General features: G+C 38.7%; 1 protein-coding gene across 1 annotated transcript; it reads left to right on the forward strand.

Annotated features, from left to right (window-relative positions):
* Nucleotides 1-400: 400 nt before the first annotated feature.
* LOC311442349 (transmembrane protein 135) lies at nt 401-18017 on the forward strand. Its single transcript, XM_084531488.1, has 8 exons — nt 401-549; nt 2708-2777; nt 8200-8367; nt 11479-11542; nt 12297-12373; nt 14021-14119; nt 15574-15641; nt 17207-18017. The coding sequence occupies exons 1-8, from the start codon at nt 509-511 to the stop codon at nt 17337-17339; spliced, it is 720 nt and encodes a 239-aa protein (XP_084387614.1). The 5' UTR covers nt 401-508; the 3' UTR covers nt 17340-18017.
* Nucleotides 18018-26137: the final 8120 nt, after the last annotated feature.

Consider the following 26137-nt stretch of genomic DNA (forward strand, 5'->3'; position numbering starts at 1 on the left):
GATATTTTATAAAAATACCATAGTAATTATCAATCTTTATGCAACCCCATTTTGCTGAAGACAATTGAGATATTTCATGGGTATTTTTAATTGGTGTTTTTCTTCTGTATGGAAATGCACTTCCCCAGTAATGTTCATGTTCCTAGTTTTAAAAAGAATCCTGGCAGCAATGTTGGCCGTTATGTGAAGTTTATCTAAAGTTTATGTCAGTGGATTGGTCTTTTCCAGGAGATACAAGTTTTGGCACCTGTTTAGGATGCATCTTCTTTTCCATACCTGTGGGTAACTTCAGGCTTGTTGTAAAGACTTTTAGAGTTCTGTATTAGAAACATCAGAGCCTTTATATATTTTTGAGTTATTTATATAACTGTTGTTTTATTCTCTTTTGTTTCTTTCTTTCAGGTTCATTGTAGGGAAAGAAGAAATCCCAACTCATTCATTTTCACCTGAAGCAGCATTTTCAAAAACAGATAGAAAGATAAAGCATTGTGAAAAAATATCACAACGAATGAACTTACTGGCTCTAACAAAAAAGCTCATGGACAAAGTGTGAGTCAAAAGAAAACAAAAGAAAAACAAAACAAAATGAGTCATTTTTACTTGGCTCTTTTTAATGTTTTGTTACACTGTATTTGACAATATTATAATGCTTTTGCTTTGCATTTAAGTGTTTTGCAATTCATTTTTACTGGATAAGTATCAGTATCAAATTATGAACTCTAACAAAAATGAAATTTAAGACCTGTATGTTGTATCAGGGATTCAAAACGACTTGCAGTGTGCAGTTTTCTAACAAGGGATTTTACGTTCAGCCCATTCTAAATGGCGAAGTGGTATTTGTTTTTGCTTCAGGACTGGCTCATGTCAAGGTTCCAGTAGTGCTGGTAGTGATATTAGGAAGGGAAAGCCACAAAGCAGCACTCTTTTTTTTAGGTCACCTTAAGTTACCACAACATCATCTTTTTTGGGACCTACATCCCTGTATTGCATAAAGTAGAACTGCCTTAGAGTAGGACTCATAACACTGGGCCTTTCCCCCTATGTCAGAAAGTACCCAGGCAAAAGTGAATCTAAAACTGTTTTACCCAAGGTTAGACCTAGACGTCTGAAGTTAGATAAGATAGGTTCCTTCCTGTCTACAGAATGCAATTTACTGTCCTTTACAATGGGCTTAAAGAAGTGACATCAGACAGCTTTTCATGCTGGCATGTTCAAATGTTCTACGCTGCTGTGCTTGATTTGTCTGCTTTGGACACGTTAGGTACCACGAGGAGGTACTTGCTATAAGGACAATGGCATTAGAAATAGAGTGGGGATCTGATCGTATCACACATGTGACTTCACTTCCACTGACTTCTTCAGGAGCCAGATCTTATTTATGGCCAGATCTTTTCCTACTGATGCACAGGAAAGAAGTCTGCAAAGTGCAGTTTGTAGTGGCTTACCTTACTGGCTTACATAATGAGCCAACATTAGGGGGTGACTTCCTATGATTTGTTGTGTCTTTGAATTGAAAAATATGAGGGCGATCAGCAGTGGCTTTTCAGGCAAGACTGTATTAGATTAAAAAAAAATCTACAAAGAGAAAAAGCTATGAGCTGTGCGCAGATTCTTTCAGCTGAGTTGTTTATAACTATTTTGTCTTAAATACTCCATATTCGGTTTGCTAGTTCATAGCTCTTCCACTAGGATTAACTACTAGGATTGAGGGACTATGTGTGGAGAAGAACATTTTTTCTTTAAGGTTTTGAAACTCTCTACTCAGATGTTCAGAAAACTACCAATTCTGAGTCCTAATGCTCTCACAGCTTTCCCTTCCATATGGTTCTTTTCAAAATAATTGAGTCTAAATGCCTGTAACCTGATCACATTCTCATTACAGTTTTTGCTACATAAACTGACCTCACAGATGATTTATAGCCATCAGACTTTATAGTACATGATTCAAAACTTCCAAGATATTTGGCACAGTATATAAATTGTGTAATTTATTTCGTATTAAAACTTGCATACTTGGCTATGGCGAAATATAATGTTCAGACCTGGTATGACATTACTTCTTTATAATTCTACATAATGCAGGGCTAACAACTGCACAATCCATGAATCTCACCATCCCAAGACAGTCTCTTTGGTACGCTGAAGGTCAAATTTGCAGTCTGAAATAAGAGCCACAGAAAAATCTATGCAGGAGGAGAATTAACCCAGTAGTGAAATGCTTATAATTGAAAGAAGTCTCACAGGGTATCTCTGTGTACTTGTATGGTCTATATTGCCTTCCAATAGACCTTAAAATGCTATGAAAAATGTGAGAACACAGATACTCAGTCAAATACGCTTCCAGAACCATGGAGTGCAGACAGACCAGGAAGGGTAATCCCACTAGAGTTCTGTCCCATAGCTTCTTGTTGAGAAGCAGAAAATTTGTTGCTTAATTTTGTATTTATAGGTATGGAATGGCAAGAAAAGAGATTGGATCAAAATAAGTGTGCAGACACTTCTGCTACACAACGAGGGTATTGTTTCTTTTTATTGTCCTTTTATAGCATCGTAAAAGCTCACAGTGCCCTTCAGTAGGTAATGGGAAAAATTGTGGTGGGAAAATAACACTTTATGTATTTTTAGGCAAGTAAAATTTATGAAGTCTCCTGTTGATTACACTGAAAACAGCTACAAGTTAATATGTGTTTCATTGTGCTTTTTGCAGGTGCAAACATGGCCCAAGGCATAGATGCTGTAAACACTATGAAGATAATTGCATTTCATATTGTATTAAAGTAAGTGCAGAAGACGTTAGATTGACAAACTCTGGCAAACACAGGGCAAAAGTCTCTGGTCAGAAAAAAATGTATACTTCGGAAATGAGAAAGGAGCCTGTTGCTCATTCTTTGTCCATTGAAAATACGACAACCCTGAAAACAACAGATTTTCTCAAATTAGGATGGGACAGGGGTTAAAGTTTTCTCATCTTTAGCTGAAGTGAATGAATAAAGTAAAACGTGTAGAGGAAAATGGACTGGTAAGCAAGGAACTTGTTTAACTATGTGATGCACTTTGCGGCTGAGCCCACTTGTGACTCCACCCGAAATAAAGCACCTGGAATGTGCTGCTTCGGCAGGCAGAGCAGCAGCAGCGTGCATACAGCTGTGCGTGTCTGGCACACTGGGGCTGGCTTTGGGCTCACTCTCCCATTCATTTATTTTAAGGGGTCAGGGTAATGAGAGATTGCTCCCAGTTGCTGTGCACGGGAAGAGCTGGCCGTGCCCAGTGGCATAATTTGTCCTCCATTACAATGGGATCAGTGCATATTTTTTCAGAGGAGTGCTGTGTAGAGGAGGCTGTTTTGGCTGGTGTTAGATTGGCACAGGTGGTACCACCTGCTATGCCTTTTTTCAGAGCTGTTAAGACTTCAGAAGATCTTGATCTCTTAATTTATTAATTTTTATTTTTGGAGCAGCAGAAATTGATTTGAGCATTTTCTGATGCTTTACTTTAAAAGACAACTTTTTAGAATGTTTATATGCAGTTTATGTTATCTTAAAAGAGGTATGGTTATGTTTAGCATCAGAAGAGATCTAGCACAATATTTAAGTATTTGTATGTAGTGTATCATTCTGTATTGTTCACACTGCAGTACATTAGCATACCACTGTGTAACATATATATAAGTTGCACTGAACTTGATGGGATCTGAGATAGTGCTTAAGTGTTCTGCTGAATTAGGATTAGAAAAGATAGTAGAGCCTTCACAAACAGTTCAGTGTAGTTTTGTCACCTTTCTGTTGTAGGTATTACATATTTAACAAAAACTCGATTAAAATAATAATTTTGTTTTGGCCTTGGAACTAGGAGGGAGAACCACTTACCACCTTATTTACCCTTACTTTGTTCAAAATTTGCCTGTCTTGAAAACTGTTGCATTTATCTCTTCTAATGGCACACAAGGTAACAGAAAATTTAGCATGGCTTCAATATAGAAAGGTCTTGTTCAGGGACTAACTGAGGACAGCAATCAAAATACAGTTATGGGGTTTTTGTGACTGGAGTGGATTATTTCCGTACAATTCTTTGCTTAGTAATTTATTCTATAAAACAGTATTTTATATTGCATTTCTTATTGATGGCACCTACATACAACCATCAAGATAAGTCAGCATGATACGCACAAATGTAAAAATAGTGCCCAACTTCCTAGGATCTTTGTTTCCTGGTTGGGTGGTAATAGATCTACAGAGTGCTACAGGTTTGGCAGTTGGATAGGTTTGTGAAACTTTGCTGCATCAAATGAGGCTTTTCTTCTCAACCTCTCACCACTATCTCAGTCCATTTGCTATCTCATTCATGGATTGTGCCTTTTCTTTAGGTTGTTGTTTTCTTCAGGCTCAGCACCATGTGGGTATACACCTATCAGTACCCTCATAACCCTATATTATTTTAGAAGCACTGCTAGAATAAACATGGGGATTTCTTTTAGCGTACTTGTAATAGAGTTGATACCTCTTCTCTGTGGAAAACTGTCTTAATCTTCTAGAAGATTGTTTTTGCTTGTGACTTCATAAATAAGAAGAGAAGTGATTCTGCTATTATGGAATACAGTGAACTTGAAGTGCCTTTGAAATAGAAGGGTGACAAAGAAATAGGAGTTAATAGTGTTGAATCACTCCAGTGGAGGGACCAAATCTCATTTCAGGTTGAGAGTTCCTCAAATTACAGCAGACTGGTCCCACACTACTACCTTTATTGTTTTTTGGGGTTGGGGAAAGGGAGACATGTTAATGATGAGAAGAACAAGAAAAATTTTAAAGGGGATATTCAGAACTCTCTGTCCACTTCAGTTGTTTATTCAGCATCATTTTGTTCACATTTCATACACCTGGGGGGGATGACGGAGAAGCTATTATTTTATATAGATATATATCTATATAAAATAAATATATATTTATTATAGATATATTTTATATATCTATATTTTATATTTTATATATCTATATAAAATAAATAAATAATACACAGATATATATAGATATATATGAAACCCAGCGTTCAGCTCCCAATGGAGCAGAAATAAATCTTGACCTGACTAAAAATGAAGAAAAAAAATAGTTTCAAAGGCTATTATCTCTGTAGAGAAATCAATTATGCATTTGAACTATACTTCATACTTGTACCAGTCTTGTATAATATTATAGTATAAATCATTCTTGACTGCAATAATATAACCAGGGAAATACCAGTTGATCAGATGAGCTGCTTATTGCCAGAATTTTCCCTCTGTACTATATATTCCCTTACCCCTGAGCATCTTGTTTTCCCATTATTATATCTGTGCTTAATTACCATTGCATGCTCTTTCTCTCCTGCTTCATACTTCAGTGCACATTAGTAGTGGACACAACACATGATAGCTTTTATGTAGTGTCTAATAATGACATTAACACCTGATTTCATCAACTTCCCTTCTGATTCTGAATACATAAAATGCAAAATATCTTGGTTTTGTAAATGCTTGAAGAGAGCATGACAGGCTAACGAAGGCAGTTGAACCGTATTTTTCTTTTGTGGTTCCTATTGATTACAATGAAGAAAACTTAGCCAGGGGCAGTTTCTTTTTTTCTGTCAGTGCTGCAGATGATAACAGGTGGCTGTCATAAAATACCCTATGACGAATATGACCAAAATGAATATGAGATTATTTTCTAATGATTGTAGCTGGATATTCTGTCTCTTGATTGAACATGGGCTACTGTATACCCAGAATAATTTTTATTGCTGTACATGTACATAGTTATTTTAGATAACTTAATTTAAGTTATCTAATTTAATTATCTAATTCCTAGTACATTGCAACAGGTTGACTCGTTTTTGGTATGTTCCTGGACTCCATTTATGTGCACATGTGTATATCTGGAAGTGACTTATAGCCAATATCTTGACTGTATTATTAACTTTCTAAGAAATATATTTCTCAAAAGAATTATTTCATGAGTTTAGCAGATATGTAGTTTTACTGTGCTGCTACATCTGGCTGATGTGAGTCCCAATTTTAAATTTCAGTGGAGAAATAGCTTGTAGCAGGGTTTACTTATCTCACTTAAGTTTATTATGGTTTCCTACATACACTTTACTGTTTATTATTTGAGGTCTTTTTGGAAGATAAAAGTAACAATATCATGCATTGATTATATGATCTAAAATGTAATACTTTTTGTGACTTTGAAAAGCACCTATAAATATGTGATATGCATTCACCTGGTCGATTTAATGAGCTAAATGGAAAGACTTTGTGCACTACTTACTGCTGCTTGCTGTGCATCAAAACTAAGCCTTAATCCTGCAGGTCAGCACTTCTAAGTTTGTAACTCATAAAAATAAAATGGCAGGTATATATTTGACTCTTTGCCAGCTGGAACTGAAGTGTGTCCTAATGCGGTGTTCCTCATCCCATCTGAATGGTCTTTTCTACAGCCAGGAAAAAAATCAAGTGTACCTTATTGTTGTTTGTTCTCACTGGGCTTTGGTCATAACTGGTATTTTTAGGACTTTCTTTTTATATAATGGTACCTGGTACTGTGATCATCTCTTTTATTTATTTATTTATTTATTCTCAAGATGAGGGCTGCGTACTTCATGCTAGATTACGCCTTCATTTTAGGTGTGGATTTATGTTCATCTTAACTTTGACATTTTAACTACACAAAATTCACAGTGCACTTAGAACTCTGCCTACCATATATACCTTTCAGTCAGCATTTTCATTACACGATCACAAAACACTGGGTCAGTAGCTGTTCAGTAAGTACAATTTACATACCTTTAAAAGTAGTAGAAGAAGAAATGGAAAATTTTCATGCATAGCTGTTGGATCATAGGTGTTTCACTCAGAGGGTGGTGAGAAGCTGTGGATGCCCCATCCTTGGAAGTGTTTAGGGCCAGTCTGGATGGGGGTTTGAGCAACCTGGTCTGGTGGGAGGTGCCCCTTCAGGGGGGTGGAACCAGGGGGTCTTTAAGGTCTCTTCCAAGCCAAACCGTTCTATTATTGTATGATATGATCACCAGATGACACAAAATAGTTTCTTCCACTTGATTCCTATAAACACTCATTGAGTGTTGTCAGGGAGAGTAATTGTTTCAAGAAGTTTATTACTGGATGTTTAACCAGAATAGTTTTATGAGCTTTAAGATGCATTAGAAAGTTCTACAGAAGGGAAAAATGTTTGGAGTTTCTGAGTTGGAAAGGTTGCTCAATTGAGGCCTCTGACAGTTACCACTGTCTCTACAATTATCTGAGTGTCCCTGAATACGCTCTGAAAAATGGGCTGGAGAAATCACGAGTGTTGGGTCATGCCTTATTTGCCAACGATGAGTGCGCGGCATTCGGATAGTTTTCAGATGAGGTATCTTCCATACAAACAATGGATAGATTTTATTCAGAATTCTCTGAGAAGTTCAGCCACAGGGTAAGAATGATGATAGGAAGCTTTGGTGGAAATTACAAGAAACTGGGGAAGAGGATTTGGAAAGAAACAGTCAGTGTAGTTTTGTGATGAGATATAAAATAGCAGATCCATATCTAAGGGAGAAGAGGAAGAGAAAAATCATTTGAAGCCACATTATCCTTTTTCAATATTTCTGGACAAAATCTCCCCTTTGGGTCTGTACTTTATCTTGCTGTACACTTCCTGAAGCCTCCAGTTTGGTTGAGGGAAAGTGCATGAGCATGTGCCAAGCCATCAGGGTCAATTTCTAATTCTCCCACTTTCTGAAATTTATTTTGTGTGGACTTTTTACTGCTTTAGTGCTTTCTCCAGACATTTGAGTGTAAAAATGCATTTTTTTTTTTTTTTGTCCCACATTACTTTCCTCTGTACCCATTTGTGGTTAAAAGCTGGTCAGTAACCTGGAAGACATCAGGATTCTTTCAGAGGACAGAATTTTGGAGCAAAAGACAAATAGAGTTTGTCCTTTGAGGCCTATGAGATATTCATACAAACTAAAGGAGAGTCAATTGTTTACGATTTTATTGCTTTTGCTGTTTTACTGGGGAATCTGGACAGGAAAAAAAAGTTTGAAGATGGAAATGCATTTTGTTTAGTATATGCAGAATGGGTTTTAAACTGCTCGATGTCAATAATAAGTACTTCTGTAGACATTTTTTATTTTCCTTCTTCTGAATTTGTGGTTTCTTCCTGTTTTCTTTAGGGCTTCATTAGGATGTTTAGCATTGGTTACCTGATCCAGTGTTGCCTTCGGATCCCATCCACCTTCCGGCATCTGTTTACAGAGCCATCCCGGCTACTTTCACTCTTCTACAACAAGGAAAATTTCCAGCTTGGAGCTTTCCTGGGATCTTTTGTCAGTATATACAAAGTAAGTTTATAATATACAGAGTGTCGAATGCCACTTTTTTATTTTGTTTTTCAGAACATCAGGATGAGGTAAAAAGTCTAGCCACTTCATATTACTGACACAGGTTTCTACAGAATGGCATTGACAAATTCTGTAGCATTGTGATAATCAAACCATAAACAGCAAACAGATCTTCCATTCCTTCTATTTTTTCTGTCATTTCTGAATAAGCAAGATAGATTTTGAAGCATGACATCAGTATCAGGAGATAGGCATACTTCAGAGAAAGTGAATTCAGATTTCAAAAGACTTTCTTTTACACAGAAACATTTTCATGCAAACACAAGTGATGACTGCAGTAACAGCATTGTAGCCAAAGAGAAGCCATTTGCACATTTTTTGGCTCAAATGTCTCTGGAATCCTTACTTGCCTAAATAGCAGGAGCTTGCAGAACATACATCATGTGCAACTGAGACATAGCACTTACCACTTGGAAATCAACCCTTCTGCACCATTATAAGATGACAGATTGTGAACTGATACACATTCATTCAACATTGTTGAAGTTAATTGAATTATGTGTATTAATGCCAAACAGAATGTAACCAAACACATGCTATAAGGGAGAGTATGTTACATACTGCAGTGCTGAAGCGGCTTTTGCACTTTTATGTTCCTAATCACACATGTAATTTTTCAACTGCCACTTCACTTCTCTCCAAAGCTAAGAGAATTTTGTATTATTTAGGGTGAACATTACTTCGTGTTTTTTTTTAAACCCTTATATATAAGTAAAACAGAATCTCACTTAAAGTGTAGTTGGATTGAAACACAAGAATTTTTAAGTTTACCGAGTTTAAAATTTTTGATGTCAAAGTGCAAATGGCCTATTCAGAGTTTACTTGAAAATTCATTTGTTGCTTGAATTTTAGGAAAAGTGCCTCCAGAGAATAAAAGTATTTAAATTGCAAAAACTGAAATGATTTTGATTTATTTTAAAACCTCTAATTGCAACTGAAGTATAAATAAGTTCTATGGATGTTAATTTTATGAGGGTCAAATACTCTGACCTTTATTTGTAATTTATTAAGTAGGTGCTTTCTGTTGTTTACATTCCATAAATTTGGGATGCATTATGTTTTTCTTCCAGTTCGAGTTAAGCATGTAGGGCAATAGAGATCCTAATCAGTCCAAAAGATTGAATCACAGCCAAAACATTTCTTGATGTATTTTGAACCCAAAGGAATTATATTCTGCCTTACTTAAAAAAAAAAAAAAAAAAAAAAAAGTCAAACTTGTCCCCGAGGGGTGTCTGAAATGCCTTTGTAGAATTGCAGTAGCTGTACTATTAATATTTTGTGTCCACCTGACTGTTAATTATTGTCAGCAAATAGCAAATAAGGTTTTATAAAAAGTCGGTTGGCTATGGTAGTCTGGTTTCCTTTTCTAAAATAAGATTAAAAAAGTAAATTTACTACTCAATTTTTAGTAGTAAAGTTGAGTGTTGTAATTCAGTTTTGGGACACAGACATATTCTTCTTCTGTATTTTTTTAATTTCAATGCATTGTTCAAGACTTTGAAATCATAGAATCATTAAGGTTGGAAAAGACCTCTAATATCATCTAGTCCAACTGTCCACATACCACCAATACTGCCCACTAACCCATGTCCCTAAGTACCACATCTACCCTTTCCTTAAACACCTACAGGGACAGTGACTCCACCACCTCTGTGGTCAACCAGTTCCAGTATTTGACTACTCTTTCTGAGAAGAAATGTCTCCTAATTTCAAACCTCAACTTGAGGCCATTCTCTTTAGTCCTATCACTAGTTACGTGTGAGAAGAGGCCGACCCCCAGCTCCCCACAACTTCCTTTCAGGTAGCAGTAGAGAGCAATAAGGTCTGAGCCTCCTGAGTCTCCTCTTCTCCAGATTGAACAACCCCAGTTCCCTCAGCTGCTCCTCACAGGACTTGTGTTCCAGGCTCTTCACCAGCTTCGTAGCCCTTCTCTGGACATGCTCCAGAGCCTCGATGTCCTTCTTGTAGTGAGGGGCCCAAAACTGAACACAGTACTCATGGTGTGGCCTCACCAGAGAAGAATACAGGGGGATGATCACTTCCGTGGTCCTGCTGGCTATACTATTCCTGATACAACCTGAAATGCTGCAGTGAGTTCACATGAGGGCCACCGAGTTGATTTGAGGACTGTGTCATCTGATGTGCAAGGAGAAACTGGGAGAAAAGGGTTTCAAGCTGGAGAAGGAAAGGCTGATGGAAGATCTCACTGTTATTTATGCCTCCTGGAGGATGCAGAGAAAACAAACTGTTCTTGGAGTTATGCAGTAGCAGGATGAAAGGGGATGGATTCAAGTTGAAATACAGGAAATTCTGTTGAAATATAAGGAAATATTTTTTCCTGTGAGGGTTGCCTAACATTGAAACAGGTTGCCTGGTAAAGCTATGTGGTCTTTGTCCTTGGAGATGCTCAGAACTTAATTGGATGAATTCCTGATCAACCTGCTCTAATGAGACCTGGAGGTTGGACCAGAGAATCTCCAGAAATCTCTTCCAATATAAATTATTCTTTTGTTCCATGAAAAGCACACATTAGATGGATTAAAAGGCTAACACATATATCAAAATAGATGTCAGCAGGCCGTCATACAGAATTATATAATGTTGTTTCAGTGCCATCAGCACTCGATCTGGCCCTGCTAAGCAAGTCTCCAGCAATTTGGAAACAAACAGAAATTTACCAGGGATAAAATTTGGCAGCAAAATATGGATTTCCAAAACAGTTGGAAAAAACAGTGCAGAGGATGTGACAAACTTCTCATGGGAGAGTCAAGACAACTAGAGCAAATGAAGATGTTCTCAAATTTAGTTTTTCTGAACACATGCGAATTAGATTGTTATTTTAAACTGTTTTGCTCTCTGATTCTGAAAAGAACAGTAACAGTAAACAACTAAAAATAAAATTCTTCAGGTAGTGTGGATTATGGGTATTGTCACACTATATCCTTAATTTATGCTGTGTGCTGTATTACTAGTTTACAGCAGGATATCTCCAGTCTGTGAATGCTGAAAGAGAAATAACTTGGGCTAATCCTGCTGTCTGTTCACCTACAGGGTACTAGTTGCTTCCTGCGCTGGGTACGAAACCTAGATGATGAGCTTCATGCACTTGTAGCTGGTGAGTCCATGATAAGAAGCCCATATTGCCTGTGTTGGGATTCTGCAAGTATTTCTGTAATGCACATAGCTGGATGTCTGTCCTCCTGTTCCCTTTCCAGAGTTATGTGATAAAAATAGTGCTGTATACGTTAAGGCTGTGTTGGTGGTGTTTCAAGTAGTGAAACACACAGTAGTGTTACAAGTGTTTTCAAATAAAGACTTTAATTAAAATTGTAAGGTAAATTCAATCAAACGGTCTGTTTTTCATGTTCAGCTTCAAGGACAATAAATTATTGTATTCACAAATGTAAAGTTATCCTTTATTTTCTAAGACTTTTGATAAGAGGTTCGAATACTGGCACTTCCATATGTGAAAGAAAACACATTTGAAAGGATGAGCTCAACTGAATCTGAAGAAGGATTATTTTCCAATGAAATATAGGTAGTGTTGCAGGCCCTTCCCTCCTATTTGTGCACCTATTGCATTGGTGAAACCTCAGGGGTCTCTCTTGTTTGTGGGCTGAGAGAGGAAATTTGAGGCTGTGCTCCTGATCAGAGCCACAAACTTGTTTCACAGTTTCAAAATTCTTTTTTTTTTTTTTTTTAATGGCAAGAACCATACTTTGATAGTCAATACAGGAACATCACTGAACTTTGTTGTAGCAGAAAAAGTATCATCTTGTGCAACATCTGTTCATCTGTTGAGCTGATGTATGGCAACAGCAGCAATAAATCACAATCTTAATAATGCTTGTGTTTTCTAATTGTTACAGGGTGTCTAGCAGGAATTTCTATGATGTTCTACAAAAGTACTACTATCTCTATGTATCTGGCGTCCAAATTAGTAGAGGTAGGATGTTAACCTTGTAACAGAACTCTTTACTGTATATATTTTTTCAAGGCAGAAAATGAGCTTTATAAGCTTTGTCAGAACATTGCAGTGTAAAACAGGGTTGTATAGCAGTTCTGTGTTTTAGTAGGGACATGCCGAGAGGCAGTGCCATTCTGTGGTCTCATTTCTTTCTTATTTTCCTTTCTGTGTTTCATTTTAAAAGGTCTTTATACACCGGTGTTCGTGTATATTCTCCATGATTTTTGGTAATCTTTTCTGATAGCTCTTTGCTTTGTAGCTTTTATAGATTTTTCAATCTAAAAGTTTCAAGAATGCGGATTTTGTCTATTCTGCCAGAAATGTAAATCAAAACTAGCCCTTAATTGCAGATTTATTGCCAAAAGCTACAGCTTAACTTCCTGCCTTTGTTCCCTAATTTTGGCATTCAGCAATCTAAGATAACTCAAAATAGCTTAAGTTTTAGTCTATAGCTGAAGTTGTTTGTCAGTATGCTTAATCTGATTGAATTCCCGGCTTTGCAAAGAACTTTGTTCTAATTACCATTTTTCCGGTTTGAATTATTTCTATGAACTTGTAAAAATTGGGAGCCTGTAGGGGCAAAAAAAAATAAATTAAGAATGTTTGTAGAGTTTTCTATGTTGATTATACTTTGCTAACCAGCTTTTGATTTCTTACTGTGATTTTTCCATAAAATCAAGACTTAGTCCTGGTTATTTCCCCAGCAGCAACACTGGAATAAGTCGACAGTGTTCTCCTGTTATGCATCATCCCTGAATCACAAAGCTTTCTCCTGCAGACCTCAAGGGCTCCCTAGTAATATTTGTCCATCCCCTTTGTGGGTGCAGAATTCATTTTAACAAGAATAAAAAGAAGGAATGTATTTTTCTTTTAAGTATAAAATTAAACATAAAAGGGAAGTTATACTCTGCTTATTTCTGTTCCTTGTCATCCTAGATTCAAGCTCTGAAGGTGGTTCACATAATGGTTGCATAAAAGCAACTCTGAGTTGTCCATATTGACTTGTGGAATATCAGATGGAAAAAAAACACGAATAGTGTCTTGTATTGCTGATGGTTTTCTCTTGAGTTTGAGACATTGTGGCTGAAGTGAAATAAGAAAAGTGCTTTGTGTTCTTTCTTTCTTTCCTTTTTTATTTTTTTAAACTACTTTTATTGTCTTACGCAAGCCAAGGGTAACTGACCAAAGAGGCGTGTGCTGCTTTGGAAGGTCAAGCTGTGCTCAGGAAAATAAACTTTACATGTTTTCTCAGAAATAAAAGTACGTGATTTCAAGCTGTTTAAGAACAGTGAATATTCACTTTGTTGGAATAGTTATTGTATTATTCTTCTGCTTTTTTAAAATGAAGAATTTAGCATAGCAAACTTTCCCTTTTTTATCTTTAAGATCTATACTACCCTTTTAACACTCCAGATGTTGCTAAGTCCTGTTCTGTGCATTTATAGCCATTTATTCTATTGATCTTGGATAACTTCTATAAGCAAGCTCAATCAATAACACATTTATGGACATATACAAAATTATATGAGCATAGATTAGTAATGTTGGCCTGTTACTTTGAAAATGTATAATAAATGTAAAAAGCTACGTTAAATTTATTTTGTTTTATTTTTTTTATCTTTATAGACGATATACTTCAAAGGCATTGAAGCAGGGAAGGTTCCCTATTTTCCACATGCAGACAGCATCATCTATGCCATTTCCACATCAATATGCTTTCAGGCAGTAAGTATGTTGTCTTTGAATAGCATATGAACTTCTCTGAGTTTAACTGAAATGTTGAATAGAATGAGGATACAGTGAAATAGGAAAAATATCATGTAGTAATTTCAGCAAGATGTTGTGAATCAGGACTCCTACAACCTGTTTTTGAGTGTCACTGTGGGAAGATCATTTCTGTGACTCAAATTTCTCATATGTTTGTAACTCAATACATTATATAAAGCTCTGAATTCTTTGGAAAGGATCTCAAAACACATTGACCCAGGAGATGAATATAAATGTAGGGACTTTCACAAGCATATGAAAGGACCATTTCTCAAGGAGGCAAACAATTTATTGTAATATTACAGCGTTAAAAAAAAAAAAGGAAGTTTTCCCTCTCAACCAACTTGAAATAAAGTTAGCTGTCTGAAAGAATCTGCAAAAACTAGCAAGGAAATCTTAAGTCCTACATTTGAAACAAGCTATTTTATCCTTTCTAAGTCAATCATGTACTCTTACCTTCAGCCCCTTTATTGACTGCATTAACTATAAAATTTCCTTTTCAGTGGTACCCAATTACTCTCTACACTATTCCACTACATCTGCCCCTTTCTAGAAAATGAAATCTATTTTTGTGCCCATCAATAAAGAGAAAACATAAAGTAGCTTTCTGCTGTCTTGCGCCCAACAGAAGAGATCCACTACTCCTACTCCTCGTTGCTTCAATTTATTTGTGGTTATTTCTCATTCTAATATCAAAGTAAACTAATATTTTTTAGTACTGGGGATGTGCCAGACAGTCTGTGACACTGAGATCTCAAAATACTACTGGCAAGGATCATCACATGGAGCTAAAAGAAATAAAGTTATTATGAAGAAAGAGGAAAGTTTTTTTTTTTTTTCATTGCTTAATGACTAGCTGAAAAAGGAATCCAAGACTCGAAATAAATTACTAGGTTTAGTGGGGAGGAAGGAGGGAGAAATTAGCAAAGTGATCTATACTGAGGTGTTTTTTCCTCACTATATTCATGAGTGAGATGGAAAAGTAGTCAAATAGAAAGATTATTTCAGATATGGAAAGGGATTTGTAAAGGTGACTACACAAAATATGATAAGAATTATTTATGCTTTCTCTACACAACAATGAGATCTAAATTAATTGCCACCACTTTTGAAAGATAGTGTTCTGGGAATACCAGTATCTGCTGGTGGTGCTCATATGCAGCACTGATTTCAGCTGTGAGCAGTGTATCTGCTGTTAGTGTTGGACATTGTTGGATGATCACAGTTGCTTTTAGTTTATTTTTTTATGAATCATAAGAGGAATTTATATCTATGTGTATAATATATAACATATATATACATGTTTCTGTAACCATCCTTCAATGATCACTGCTTTTGGCAATATAATGTACCAGATGAGGCTCTCCCCTGAACCTTTCACAGCTGGCTCTTACAGATTATTTTTCTTGCAGGCTGTCATGGAAGTTCAGAACCTGAGACCTTCATACTGGAAATTTCTTTTACGATTAACGAAGGGCAGGTATGTAATCCGGGTATGTTATGGCTTGCCTAAACATACCATTGATCACATTCAACTTTCTGTGTCATTTGTTGTCAACAGCATAGCTGTAGCAGTACATATGGGCTAATTTGCTGTGTATTTACTTTGCTTTTCAAGTGGCTTCCAGTCCACTTGAAGTTCTTAACTGCTGATTTAGTCTAATGACAGGAGCAAAGACTTAAATGTGGTTAATACTGTTCAGCAGATGAGAGTTTAACTAGAAGGCTTTTTTATCTGTTTTCACTTGGAAAGGTGGAATGCTTTCAGATTTCAGTGAAATATGAAGAATCCAGTAAACAAACACAGAAATTGAAGGAATCATTTAATACATTCAGTGATTTACAACATGGTATTTCTACATGTTTAAAAGTATTAGTAGAAATATCTGAATATTTCTTAAGAGTGCTTTGAAGATTCAACTTTTTTTTATAGAACATCTATTTCAGTTAGGAAAGGATTTTTTTCAAGGAAAACCTAATGAAAAATTTTCAGTGGTAAGCAAGAATTTACACTCTAATATGTTAAAGTGCTTACCTTTTAAAATAGATTCTGCTTTAATTGATTTATAAAAATACAGTTTAGTGAAGTGTGCATTATTATATGGATATGCTATATGGCAGAACCAAGGCACCCAAATCACAGTGAAGATCAGTTTAGGAATGGGATTATAAAAGGTAACGTCTGGATAATCCTGAGAGTTCCTTTCAGTCCTTTCAATGCAACCTACTGTGGTTTGAGGCACAGCATAGAGAAGAGATCGTCTCTGTCCAGACTGTAAAAATAGAAGAGAAATCAGAGGCCAGTCCCTGGAGCATGTTAAACCTACACACACCATGGCACAGCACACTATTAGCTGGACATTAGGTGACTTAATACATTGCTAGATGTGGTGGGAAGCTTTCCTTGGGATGCCTAGAGGCAACCTCTGAGGCTGTACAAACATGATACGGTGGATGATGTCAGTGCAGATGTCCAACTTTGGCTGCATTTTTCTCTCTTATATTAATTCTAAGATTGCTTTAGTTGAAAGAGAAGAGGGAAGAGAAATGCAATTCTGCTCCTTTATTTCCTCTGAAGCAAATATCTGTAACAGTAATTTTGACACTCTCCATAGAAGCAGATTATTTTGACATTTAAAAGGTCTTTCACTCAACAATTTTAAAGAGCAAAGAGATGGAAATAGGTTGTAACACCCATTAAATTGTTACCCAGACTTACACAGGCATGGCCAGGTTATGTTCCACTTGAGTGGAAAAGACAGTAGACAGTTGTTTGGGCTTTTTTTGTGGAGTTAAAGGTTTTTCTTTTTACATAAGTCATGCTATATAAAGCGTATGAAGTCAAAACACTAGTGATCAGATTGTCAAATGTATTTTTTCATGTCTTTTTTGCCCAAGGTGAAAAACTTGCAATCTGTAAAACAGTGTAGGCTGAAGCCTGCATTTCAAAGATTTGGATAGTCTTTCATGGAAGTGAAATAATTTTAACAGAAATTTATTTTTTTTTGTTTAAGTGAATAATCTGTTCACTCTCTCATTTTTTAGGTTTGCTTTGATGAACAGGAAAGTTTTAGATGTATTTGGTACTGAAGCATCTAAGAACTTCAAGGATTTCACGCCTAAGCTTGACCCGAGATACACTGTTGTACCACCAGAGCTACCTCTGGAGCTGTCTTGAAGATGACAGTATACCTTGTCATTGAATGTGATCAGCGTTTTGTCCTGAAAAGTTAATTAACTTAACAGTCATATATATGGAGGAGGGTGTGGGCTCCACTTCAGTATTATTTCAATGAGAAATGCTTTTTACCAATCAACAATACTGGAGCTTTGTAGGAAAGTGTGGCTTAGTGATTAAGCCCCTTCCACGTACAGCACATATTTCTGGGTTACTGTAGTTGGTTGACAGTATGGTAGATTCCTGAATGAATTAAACAAATGAGTAATATATTTAGAGAAGTAAAACATACATAAAACATAAATATGCATAATTATTTCAAAAATTCTATAGTCCAGACCAGTAGAATATTTCTTGGTAAAACTAAAAGAAATTTTGAGTTTAGAAAGGAAGACATAAGGCGTAGTTAGGTCCAGAATTGTTCCTGATCTTAAAACTGTTGTAGTCTGGTAAAAATGCCTCCTTGTCTTTCTAAATTGCGTCGCTGATTTATCTGAAAAGAGCCACTGCCCACTCATTATTTAAAAAGACAATATTTTTACAGAGCTATGGTTGCAAAGTAAGGCATTCCTTAGTTAAAAAAGAAAAAAAAAAAAAAAAGGCATATTAGTGCAGAAATCACATTCCAGGGCTGTAAATCCCAGTGACGATATGGATAACAGACAAGGAAAATAAAAAGGCAATACCAGTGACTTGTGCACCATAAGGAGCAGCAGGGTGTGGTGGTTTGTATCTGCCAAGTGGAAAATGACAAAACAGGCAGGGGAAGGAATAAAATGTTTCAGCCTCCGAGATGGTGCTGGAAACAGCAGACGGTTACAAAAATAAAAAAGCCAAGAACAAAACAAAACAAAAAAATCCTCCAAAATATACTGAAATTAAATGTTTATTTTAAAGGGCTTGACATTGTCCATCTAGATGGCATTGGCTTGTTTGTCAAGCTGCATGCCAGCTAGCATTTCCAGTGGCCTTTAAAAGGGAACTGACCCCTGAGGTTAGATTGTTTTGACGATCATATTAATAATATTTTTACCTTGTACTTGGAGAATGGTTTTCTGTTGGCCTATCAGACAGCCATGACTGTGACAGTTACTTTAAACTTAATATAGTACTCAATGCAAATAAATACCTATTCAAATTCCATCTCATTTTTACCCTGCATATATTTGTACAGATAATAGTTTGTGTTCTGAAGCAAGACCTTGACATGCTAATTGCCTTTTTGCTTTTGGGGGCTTTTTTTTTTTTTTAAAGTAGAGCCCATTCAGGTGATGCTGAATGGTGTTTGCTACCTTAGAACTTAATGGAAAGATGAACTATGTTCACATTCAACTGAAAAGACACGTGGTAAGCTAGGGAATATAGGTTGCATGTATTTTAAAAAGAAAAATGAAGAAGTAATCAGTGTTTCTGTTGGAAGTCTCTGTCAGATAATATGAATTGGATTAATTAATAGAATCTCTGTCTTGTAACACTGTAATCCTACCCCAGCCTTACGCATATTTTAACTGCCATTAGTTTAATTTCCTATTACTGACTAAACAGTAATTTTTATTGGATTTACAAAGATGTCATGAAAATTGTACCAGTCTGTGCACAAAATCTGCTTCTTCATCAGCTACTGCAACAGTGATGCTTTATCATTGTTTCTAAAGGTGCTTCAACCTTTAAAACAGCAGTTGTCCAGTTAGCGCAAATACAATTCTACAGGCTAGTTTGTATGCAATATTTTATTGCTTGAAATATTATATTAAAATTCCTCAAAAGGAAATAAAAGTTAATTCAACAAGAAGTTTAAGAGGATCGTAATAAATTTGTAGTGTTTTTCCACTGGAATATGGTCTAAAATATTTGACCATGTAAAGTCTGAAAAGTTATATATTTTAGGTAATATGTTAGAACTCACACAATATATTATAAATACTTTCTAGTGTAACTATATACTGTTCTCAGACTTCAAAATATTTTATAAATGGATTAATTTTCTTCACTGGAATGACAATTGTGATTGTTTCTCTATTTGAGTTTAAAAAAAAATGCAAGTACTACATCTCAGCAGCTAAAGAAGTTTTGTCTAAGCTTTCTTCCTTCCAGAATTCACAGTCCTTGTTTTATTTTCATGTAATGTAAAAAATAAAAAAAAACTTAAATTATTTTTATTCAAATCAAGTATATGTAAGAAAAAATAAAATAAAGTCCTAATGTTTTTTCCCAATAATAAACAGTTGCTGCTTGAAAAAAGTGACTTTTTGTTAATATTGTTGTTAATTAGCTCTCTGGAATCATGACTGAAATAATACGCTGGTTACGGAATGGTAGGAATGTGAGCAACCATTAAAGTTGTGCTTATTTTTTACAAAATATAAAGTCCTGATGCAGTGGAAGTGAAGAGGTAAAGCAAAAGCAGTTCAGCTGACAACTGCAGCTCTGTACTTTCACGGGTAATTGTACAATATTAGCTGACACCATTCAATCTGTCTCTTTTAAACAGAGAAAGCCACTGAACTAGTTATTGAGCACGCCTCCAGCTCTGGCTTTACCATGTGGCCGGATGGTTGGGCCTCATGTGACTCAAACAGCGATGTTCCCTACCACCTGACATGGCACAGCTTTATTCTTTTTTTGATCATATGATGGGTGTGCCTGATGACATCCAATTCCTTGCAAAAGAAGTTGATTTTGCAGAGAGTACTGGGGGAGACTTGCTCAAGAGATGATGGGAAGCAAGGGTCAAACGGAGATGCCACAGTTCCTTCAGATGGAGGTTTTTTGGAGGGAGGCTGTGCAGGATGGTGGTGCTGACCTCCCTGCAGGCATATCAAAAGCAGCAGCATCTTCCATGGCTCATGGGATTCAGAAGCCAATATGCCTGTGTTGGGCTATCTTTTTACCTTTTCCTAAGGAAAGAGCTGCATGTTGTTTGCCTGCAGGGCTCTTCTGAGGATTTAATGGCCATTGCCATCCCTACTGCTCTTAGCAGGCAGGGAGACCTAGTACAGCCAGGCTTTCACTGCTTCCCTTGGTTGGCAAAGAGGCTCTGGCAGCAAGTAAAATACATGTGCAAAATCCCAAAGGGAAGGTTGCAGTCATTTGTGCATGTTCTATGATTCTTCTAGTATTTAATATTGCGTCATGTATATTTTGCAGAAATCCCCTTCATGGTAGTTCCTAACTTGATGGATGGATACTCATTATTATTCTTTGTCTGCTATCTTTCAGCAGGTTTTCAGGCCACGTGTGATTGCTCCCATTGAAGACCATTGCTTTTTTCCAGTCCTGCTAGAGGTGACTGGAAGATGTTGACATCTGAGATCCATTAAAGAGGAGTTTTTTTACAGAATTATTTTCATTCTAGCACAAGGCTGAAAATAGTGCAGATTTGCTGGATTCATGCACAGTAGATACTTCTGCCAGTAGAAGTTTTGACTTTTAAAGCCAGTAATAAAAACAAAGGTACCTAAAATGACTCATTTTTATACATAATGCCATCTCAGTTCATAATAAGATATCAGTGATTTCATTGATCAGTGATTTCATTGCTGGAGGTAAAGGCTTGAGCTTCCTTGTATTGTCACACCTGGGTCTTCAGGACAATCTCAGAAGCATGGTCTTCTGCAGAAAGCATCTCTCCTGGCAAGGTGCTCTTAGAAAATACCGGTTTCTGTTGCATGGTCGAGAAGCTCCATGTTCCTGTATATAATTTCTGAACAACAGTTAACCATGATGCGTTCCTTATTGTGGACAACCTGCTCTCCTTGTAGGTTCCTGCAATCTCTCATCTCACAGACCTGGGATGCTTTCATTCCTCATGGTCCCAGCCATCGTAGATTGGACAATTCACCAAACTGTCTGTAAAACTCAATTTTTGGAAAATTGTTAAGTTGGTCCCCTTCTCCTGTGAGAGCTTCCCTTCTGTTTACCAAGGCCACTGTACTTCTGTGTTTTGAAGTAGCAGGAAGGGTTTCATTCCAAATGCTTGGTGACATTCATTCCAAATGCTTTGTGACATCCCCAACAGGTCTATTGCTTGAGCTCACCTAAGCTTGGTGAACAAAAAATTCAGGACAGCCTGTGTAGAAGTATTTCAATTTCTAACTGTGCCTGTAGCAATTATTTCTGGCCAGGTGGTCCTGGGATGCGTATAGACAAACAAGGCACAAAAAGAGAGCAAGAAAATCAGTGATGCATACACTGAGCCTTTACTTTGTTTATTTTTTTCCACAACTATGGAGCAGAAGTAGGGCACCAGGGCTCTTTGCACCAGCACAAGGCTTGTGAATTCTTGTTGTGGCACAGAAAAAAAGATAGGACCAGGGAGAGGGCAGTATGTAGCAAAATCTAGTTGGAGAAAGTGGAATCGTTTTGGTGGACCTAACCAATGGTTTGGAAGTTTCCATTTCCAGACCCATGTTCCTAAGCAGCGAGCATCATGAAGGAGGCTTGTGTTTCCCAGCTTTTCGCCCATCGCTGTCCCCCAGGAGGAATCCACCAGAGGTGACTGCAGGTGGGGATCTTGCCTTTACAAGCTGCTTCCTTTTACAAAACAAATAAATTTCCTCCCACTCATCTGGGGATACAGCAGAAGAATTTGACTTTTACCTTTGGGCTACACATATCATGAGTTTTCTTCTCAGAAGTGACTGAATATTTTATTTCAATTTCCTGTAGATACATTTATATTAAGATGTGCATGTTTTCTCCCCCATAAGGAAAATAAAATTGCTATTGTTGACAAACTGGCAAAACCTTTGCCTTTAGCCACACTGAAATGGGATTGTGTCGCTCAGGGCATAGCACTCACCATTTATAGCTCGTAGAGTTTGTCCTTCCATCTCCTTCAGATGCAAGACTCATTTTACCAACAGGCTCCTTTGAACACAGCAAGGAACAAACGTGAATTAGCATCCACTTTGATCTGGAGGATTTTTTTTTTTTCCTGGCACAGGCCAGGGAGTTTTCCACTTGCTCATTAAAAGAGAGGGAGGTCACAAGAATTTTAAATATTAATGCCAAGGCTTTGCCCGTGGTGGAAGGAGCCGGTTTGAAGTCTTGGCGGGCAATTAATCTTCCCAAGCCAGTGAGTGGAATCCGATCGATGTTTTCCCCTCAGCTGCCACAGCAGAGACATGGATATACGGCTGTAGCCGTCAGATCAGGTGCTAACGGGGCTGTTCCCAGGACTGCCCAAAGGTCACAACACACCTGATCATATGAGGTCAAGGAAAAAAGCAGGGGTTGTTTCGGTGTTCTGAATGCACCGTTTTCCTCTTACTTTAAGAAGTCAAGACCTGCCTCCCCACTTCTGGCAATAAAAGCTTTTGTCGTAAGGAAAAAAGGGCAGGTTGGGCTGGGATGAGCAAAGCTGGTGTGTGAGAGTCCCATGTTAAAACACTGCTGCTTGCACTGTTTTGACGCAAAAGTACGCAAATAAAGTCCTGACCGATCCAGAAGTTGTGTTTTGCTCATTGTTTATCACCCTTTAAAAAAATCAGGCATTTCCAGCCCTGGCAGCCTGTGATTATATTCCCAAACGGATTCCATGTCTGTAACCATCTTGCACTGAGATGCTGTTACGTCTCCTTGGACACAAAAACATAATATCCTGTAAACAATTCGCAACCCGGGCAGACAGCAGTCCCCTGGTTCTCCCCGAGCATCCCCCGGCTGGTGGCTGCAGCCCGGTGGAGGTTGGGCCCCTTGCACAACATCCAGCTCTCTGCTGGAGCTTCTCTGCCAATAGTACTTTTCCTTTGCTGGAACATCTTCTATTACGCATATAATTCATATCAGACTCTTGACTACTACTGCTGTGGTGTTTTTCTACTGACATTCATTTTTAAGAGGGAACAAAGCAGAGGACATCATTTGTCACCATATACATTCATGGGCTACGTGCCTCAGTCCTGCATTCAGGTCCCTCCCTGCTTCCCCATTCTTTCCCTGTCTCAGAAAAAGGAAAGCAGAGCAGAAGGGGAGGTTGGAGGCATGGAGCTGTGTCTGTGTGAGAGGCCAGGCAGCCTTGGGCTCTTCAGACCCACAAAAGCCAGCAGGGGCAAGTACAGAACTGGCCTGCAACACTGCAGAGGGTGCAGGAAGGCGGCCCAGGGCACAAGCCACACCAGCCCCTCATGTAAGCCCCAGCAACACTGAACAAAACTTCAGGCTGGCAGATTTCAAAGAAAGCACTCAGCTAGAGGAGCTTTGGGTGTGGTGTAACAGGGATCAGCCACTTGGGGAGCCCCTCCTGGCACGGCCTGGGCAGAGGCTGCACACGGTGGGACAGGAGGGCTGCCGTCGGCCCACCACAGCTCCTCAGGCCCCAGAGCTGCCAGCCCTTGTTCTGGGAATGGCATGGACAGTCCTCAGTAAAAGTCCCTATTTCTCAGCAGCTTCTTGGCCCCCATGACCACGTTTCCCTGCTCCAAGGAGGTGCTGATGCCCACAGTGCTTCTGGTGTGTTTACTCACTACAGAAACTAGGTGTATTTTCACCACCCACATCCCCACCATAGTCCCTAGAAAGGTTGTCCCTTCCTTGCCGCCTTACCTATCCCTCCACGTGTTTCTGGTTCACAGCCCTGACAAGCTCTCTGTGTCAGCCCCATCACACTGGGCAGATGATTTCCCCAAGGGTGAGGGACACTACTGGCATCCTTGCTGGGGTCTCCAATGGGGTTGCACTGGTCTTCTGCATGGAGCTGATTGAGACTTATTTGCCACAGACCCAAATTTGTTATGGACTTTTCCCCATTATCCTGCACTTAACATCAGCCAAGGCAGTCTGTTGTCAGCATGGTGTGGAGTGAGACTTGGCTTTGTTGCATTTGGAAGGAGCCTACCAAGCTCTGTCATAACTGCTGTTAGGTCTGCCACTGCAAATGTTCTCCTGCAGTGGCTTATCAAATTTTGGCTTGATTACATCTTTGAAGACACATGGGCTTGATTTCTCAGGCAACATATCTGGGTGATACAAAGATCCAGGTGAGTTTCTACAACAATTCAGCAGTACTCTCTGTGGGGTCATTGCCAGTAAGGAGGTGTGCAGGGCATCAACCCCCTTTAGGTGGGTTGGTCTGTCCTGCAGCCCAACCTTCAGTGAAGTGTAATCCCAAAGGCAAAGCCCGGCTGCTCATGTAGAGGGTACTGGGGAAGTGACAAAGCTGATGTGTGATAACTGTTGATAATTCTTCATGATTACAGGCTTACAAGGAACAAAAGTCATCAAATTCCATGCATTTTTTTTCTGAATGAGACCAGGAGCGAACCACCTCATCTCCCCCCTACAGTCTGCTGAAATTAGGGCAGGAAACCAGAAGCCCACAAGAACAAACTCAGGATCATTCATCTCAAGGCCACTCACCACCACGGGACTTCCTCTGACATTTTGGAGGCCGTTTCACAAGGAGATCCTGGAGTGAACCAGGGGCTGGGCTGATTAGATCAGTCCTAGCAAACTCGATGGAGCCAGAATCCACCCCGCACATCAGAGACATGCCCGACGGCCTCCTGCAGCGTGCAGTTTGCCCCATGTAGAACAAAGCTGCACTGATGGAAAACCTCCCCCTTTGATAGTGCTGCTCACATGGTAGCCGGCCTGGAAACTTGGCTCCATGCAGTCTCAGCTGATCAGCTGCTTTGTGAACACAACCTTGGGATTCACGTTTGCAGCTCCAAGAAGCAGAGAGAGCCCAAAAAACAGAGCTCACAGTGCTGCTGCTGGGAGCCCTGTACTCAGGTCCTGCTCACCCCAGCAGAATTTCTGCTCACTTGCCTGTCCCCCGTTACCCTCACAGTTCTTGTTCAACCCCAGAGACCCTACGGTCTCTGAAGATTATCTGTGCTTCAGGTCATGTAAAATCCAACCAGTATCTAACAGGGCAAGTTCAGCCTTTTTGCTCTGCTGGGAACAATGGCAGTGGGGCTGCATTTTACAGCCAGGGGTGTGTTTGACTGTCGTGCTGGCTTTGATCTGTATGTAGACAGGGATGCTGGATAGGAATTATTGCTTGCTCCAGCAATCATAATACTACTCAGCATGGGATTAATTTTTGATTCAATGAATTACTTTGAAATTATTTTGTTTTAATATGTTGGAGTGGGAGGAGAATATTCTCAAAGAGATGAGAATAAATCCAAATTAAACAGCATGCATAGCAATGCAAAGTTATTTTTTCTGGGATTGTATGTGAGCTGGGGCCAGACTTTCAGCCCCTATTTCAGCTCGGCTCCTCAGACCAAGTGTTGCTTTGAGCTCTTGATCCTCAGGAGTTTCTGTGCTATAAGGAAAAAGTGATTTTCTGCTTGCTGTGTTGGGAAATATTGCCCAGGACTTGGCAGTTGGAGCATGCCATCACGCAGAAAAAAAGATTTCCTTCCACTCCTGTCTTCTCTCTCCTGTTGGGGGTGAGAGCATGGACTGGATGCCCAGAGAATTTAGGAGTCTGTTTTACCACTTGTGGTGCTTCAGCCCTAAATCATGCTCAATATCCACCCCCATTGCTGTTTAACTTGCCTTTGGTGTGCCATTTTCAGGTGAGAACATCTCTGAGGACCTTGGGCATCGCTGCTGTGCCCACACAGATTTTCTCAGCCATGCTGGTGCTAAGCAGCTGCCCCATGCTACCTTCCAGACATTACCCGGGGCCTGCTGGCCCTACACTGGTCCCAACAGAGGTCACGGAGCTTGCCAAGGAATTAGTGCCAAGAGCCTTCATGTTCCTGGCCCAGGGAAGTCCCCTGGTGCCCTTCAATTTGTGGCTGTGGATGCAGCAGCAGTGCACGAGGAGGAGCAGGCCTTTG

The sequence above is a fragment of the Aythya ferina genome, assembly GCF_964211825.1.
Source record: "Aythya ferina genome assembly, chromosome: 1".
In the NCBI taxonomy this organism is placed as follows: Eukaryota; Metazoa; Chordata; class Aves; order Anseriformes; family Anatidae; genus Aythya; species Aythya ferina.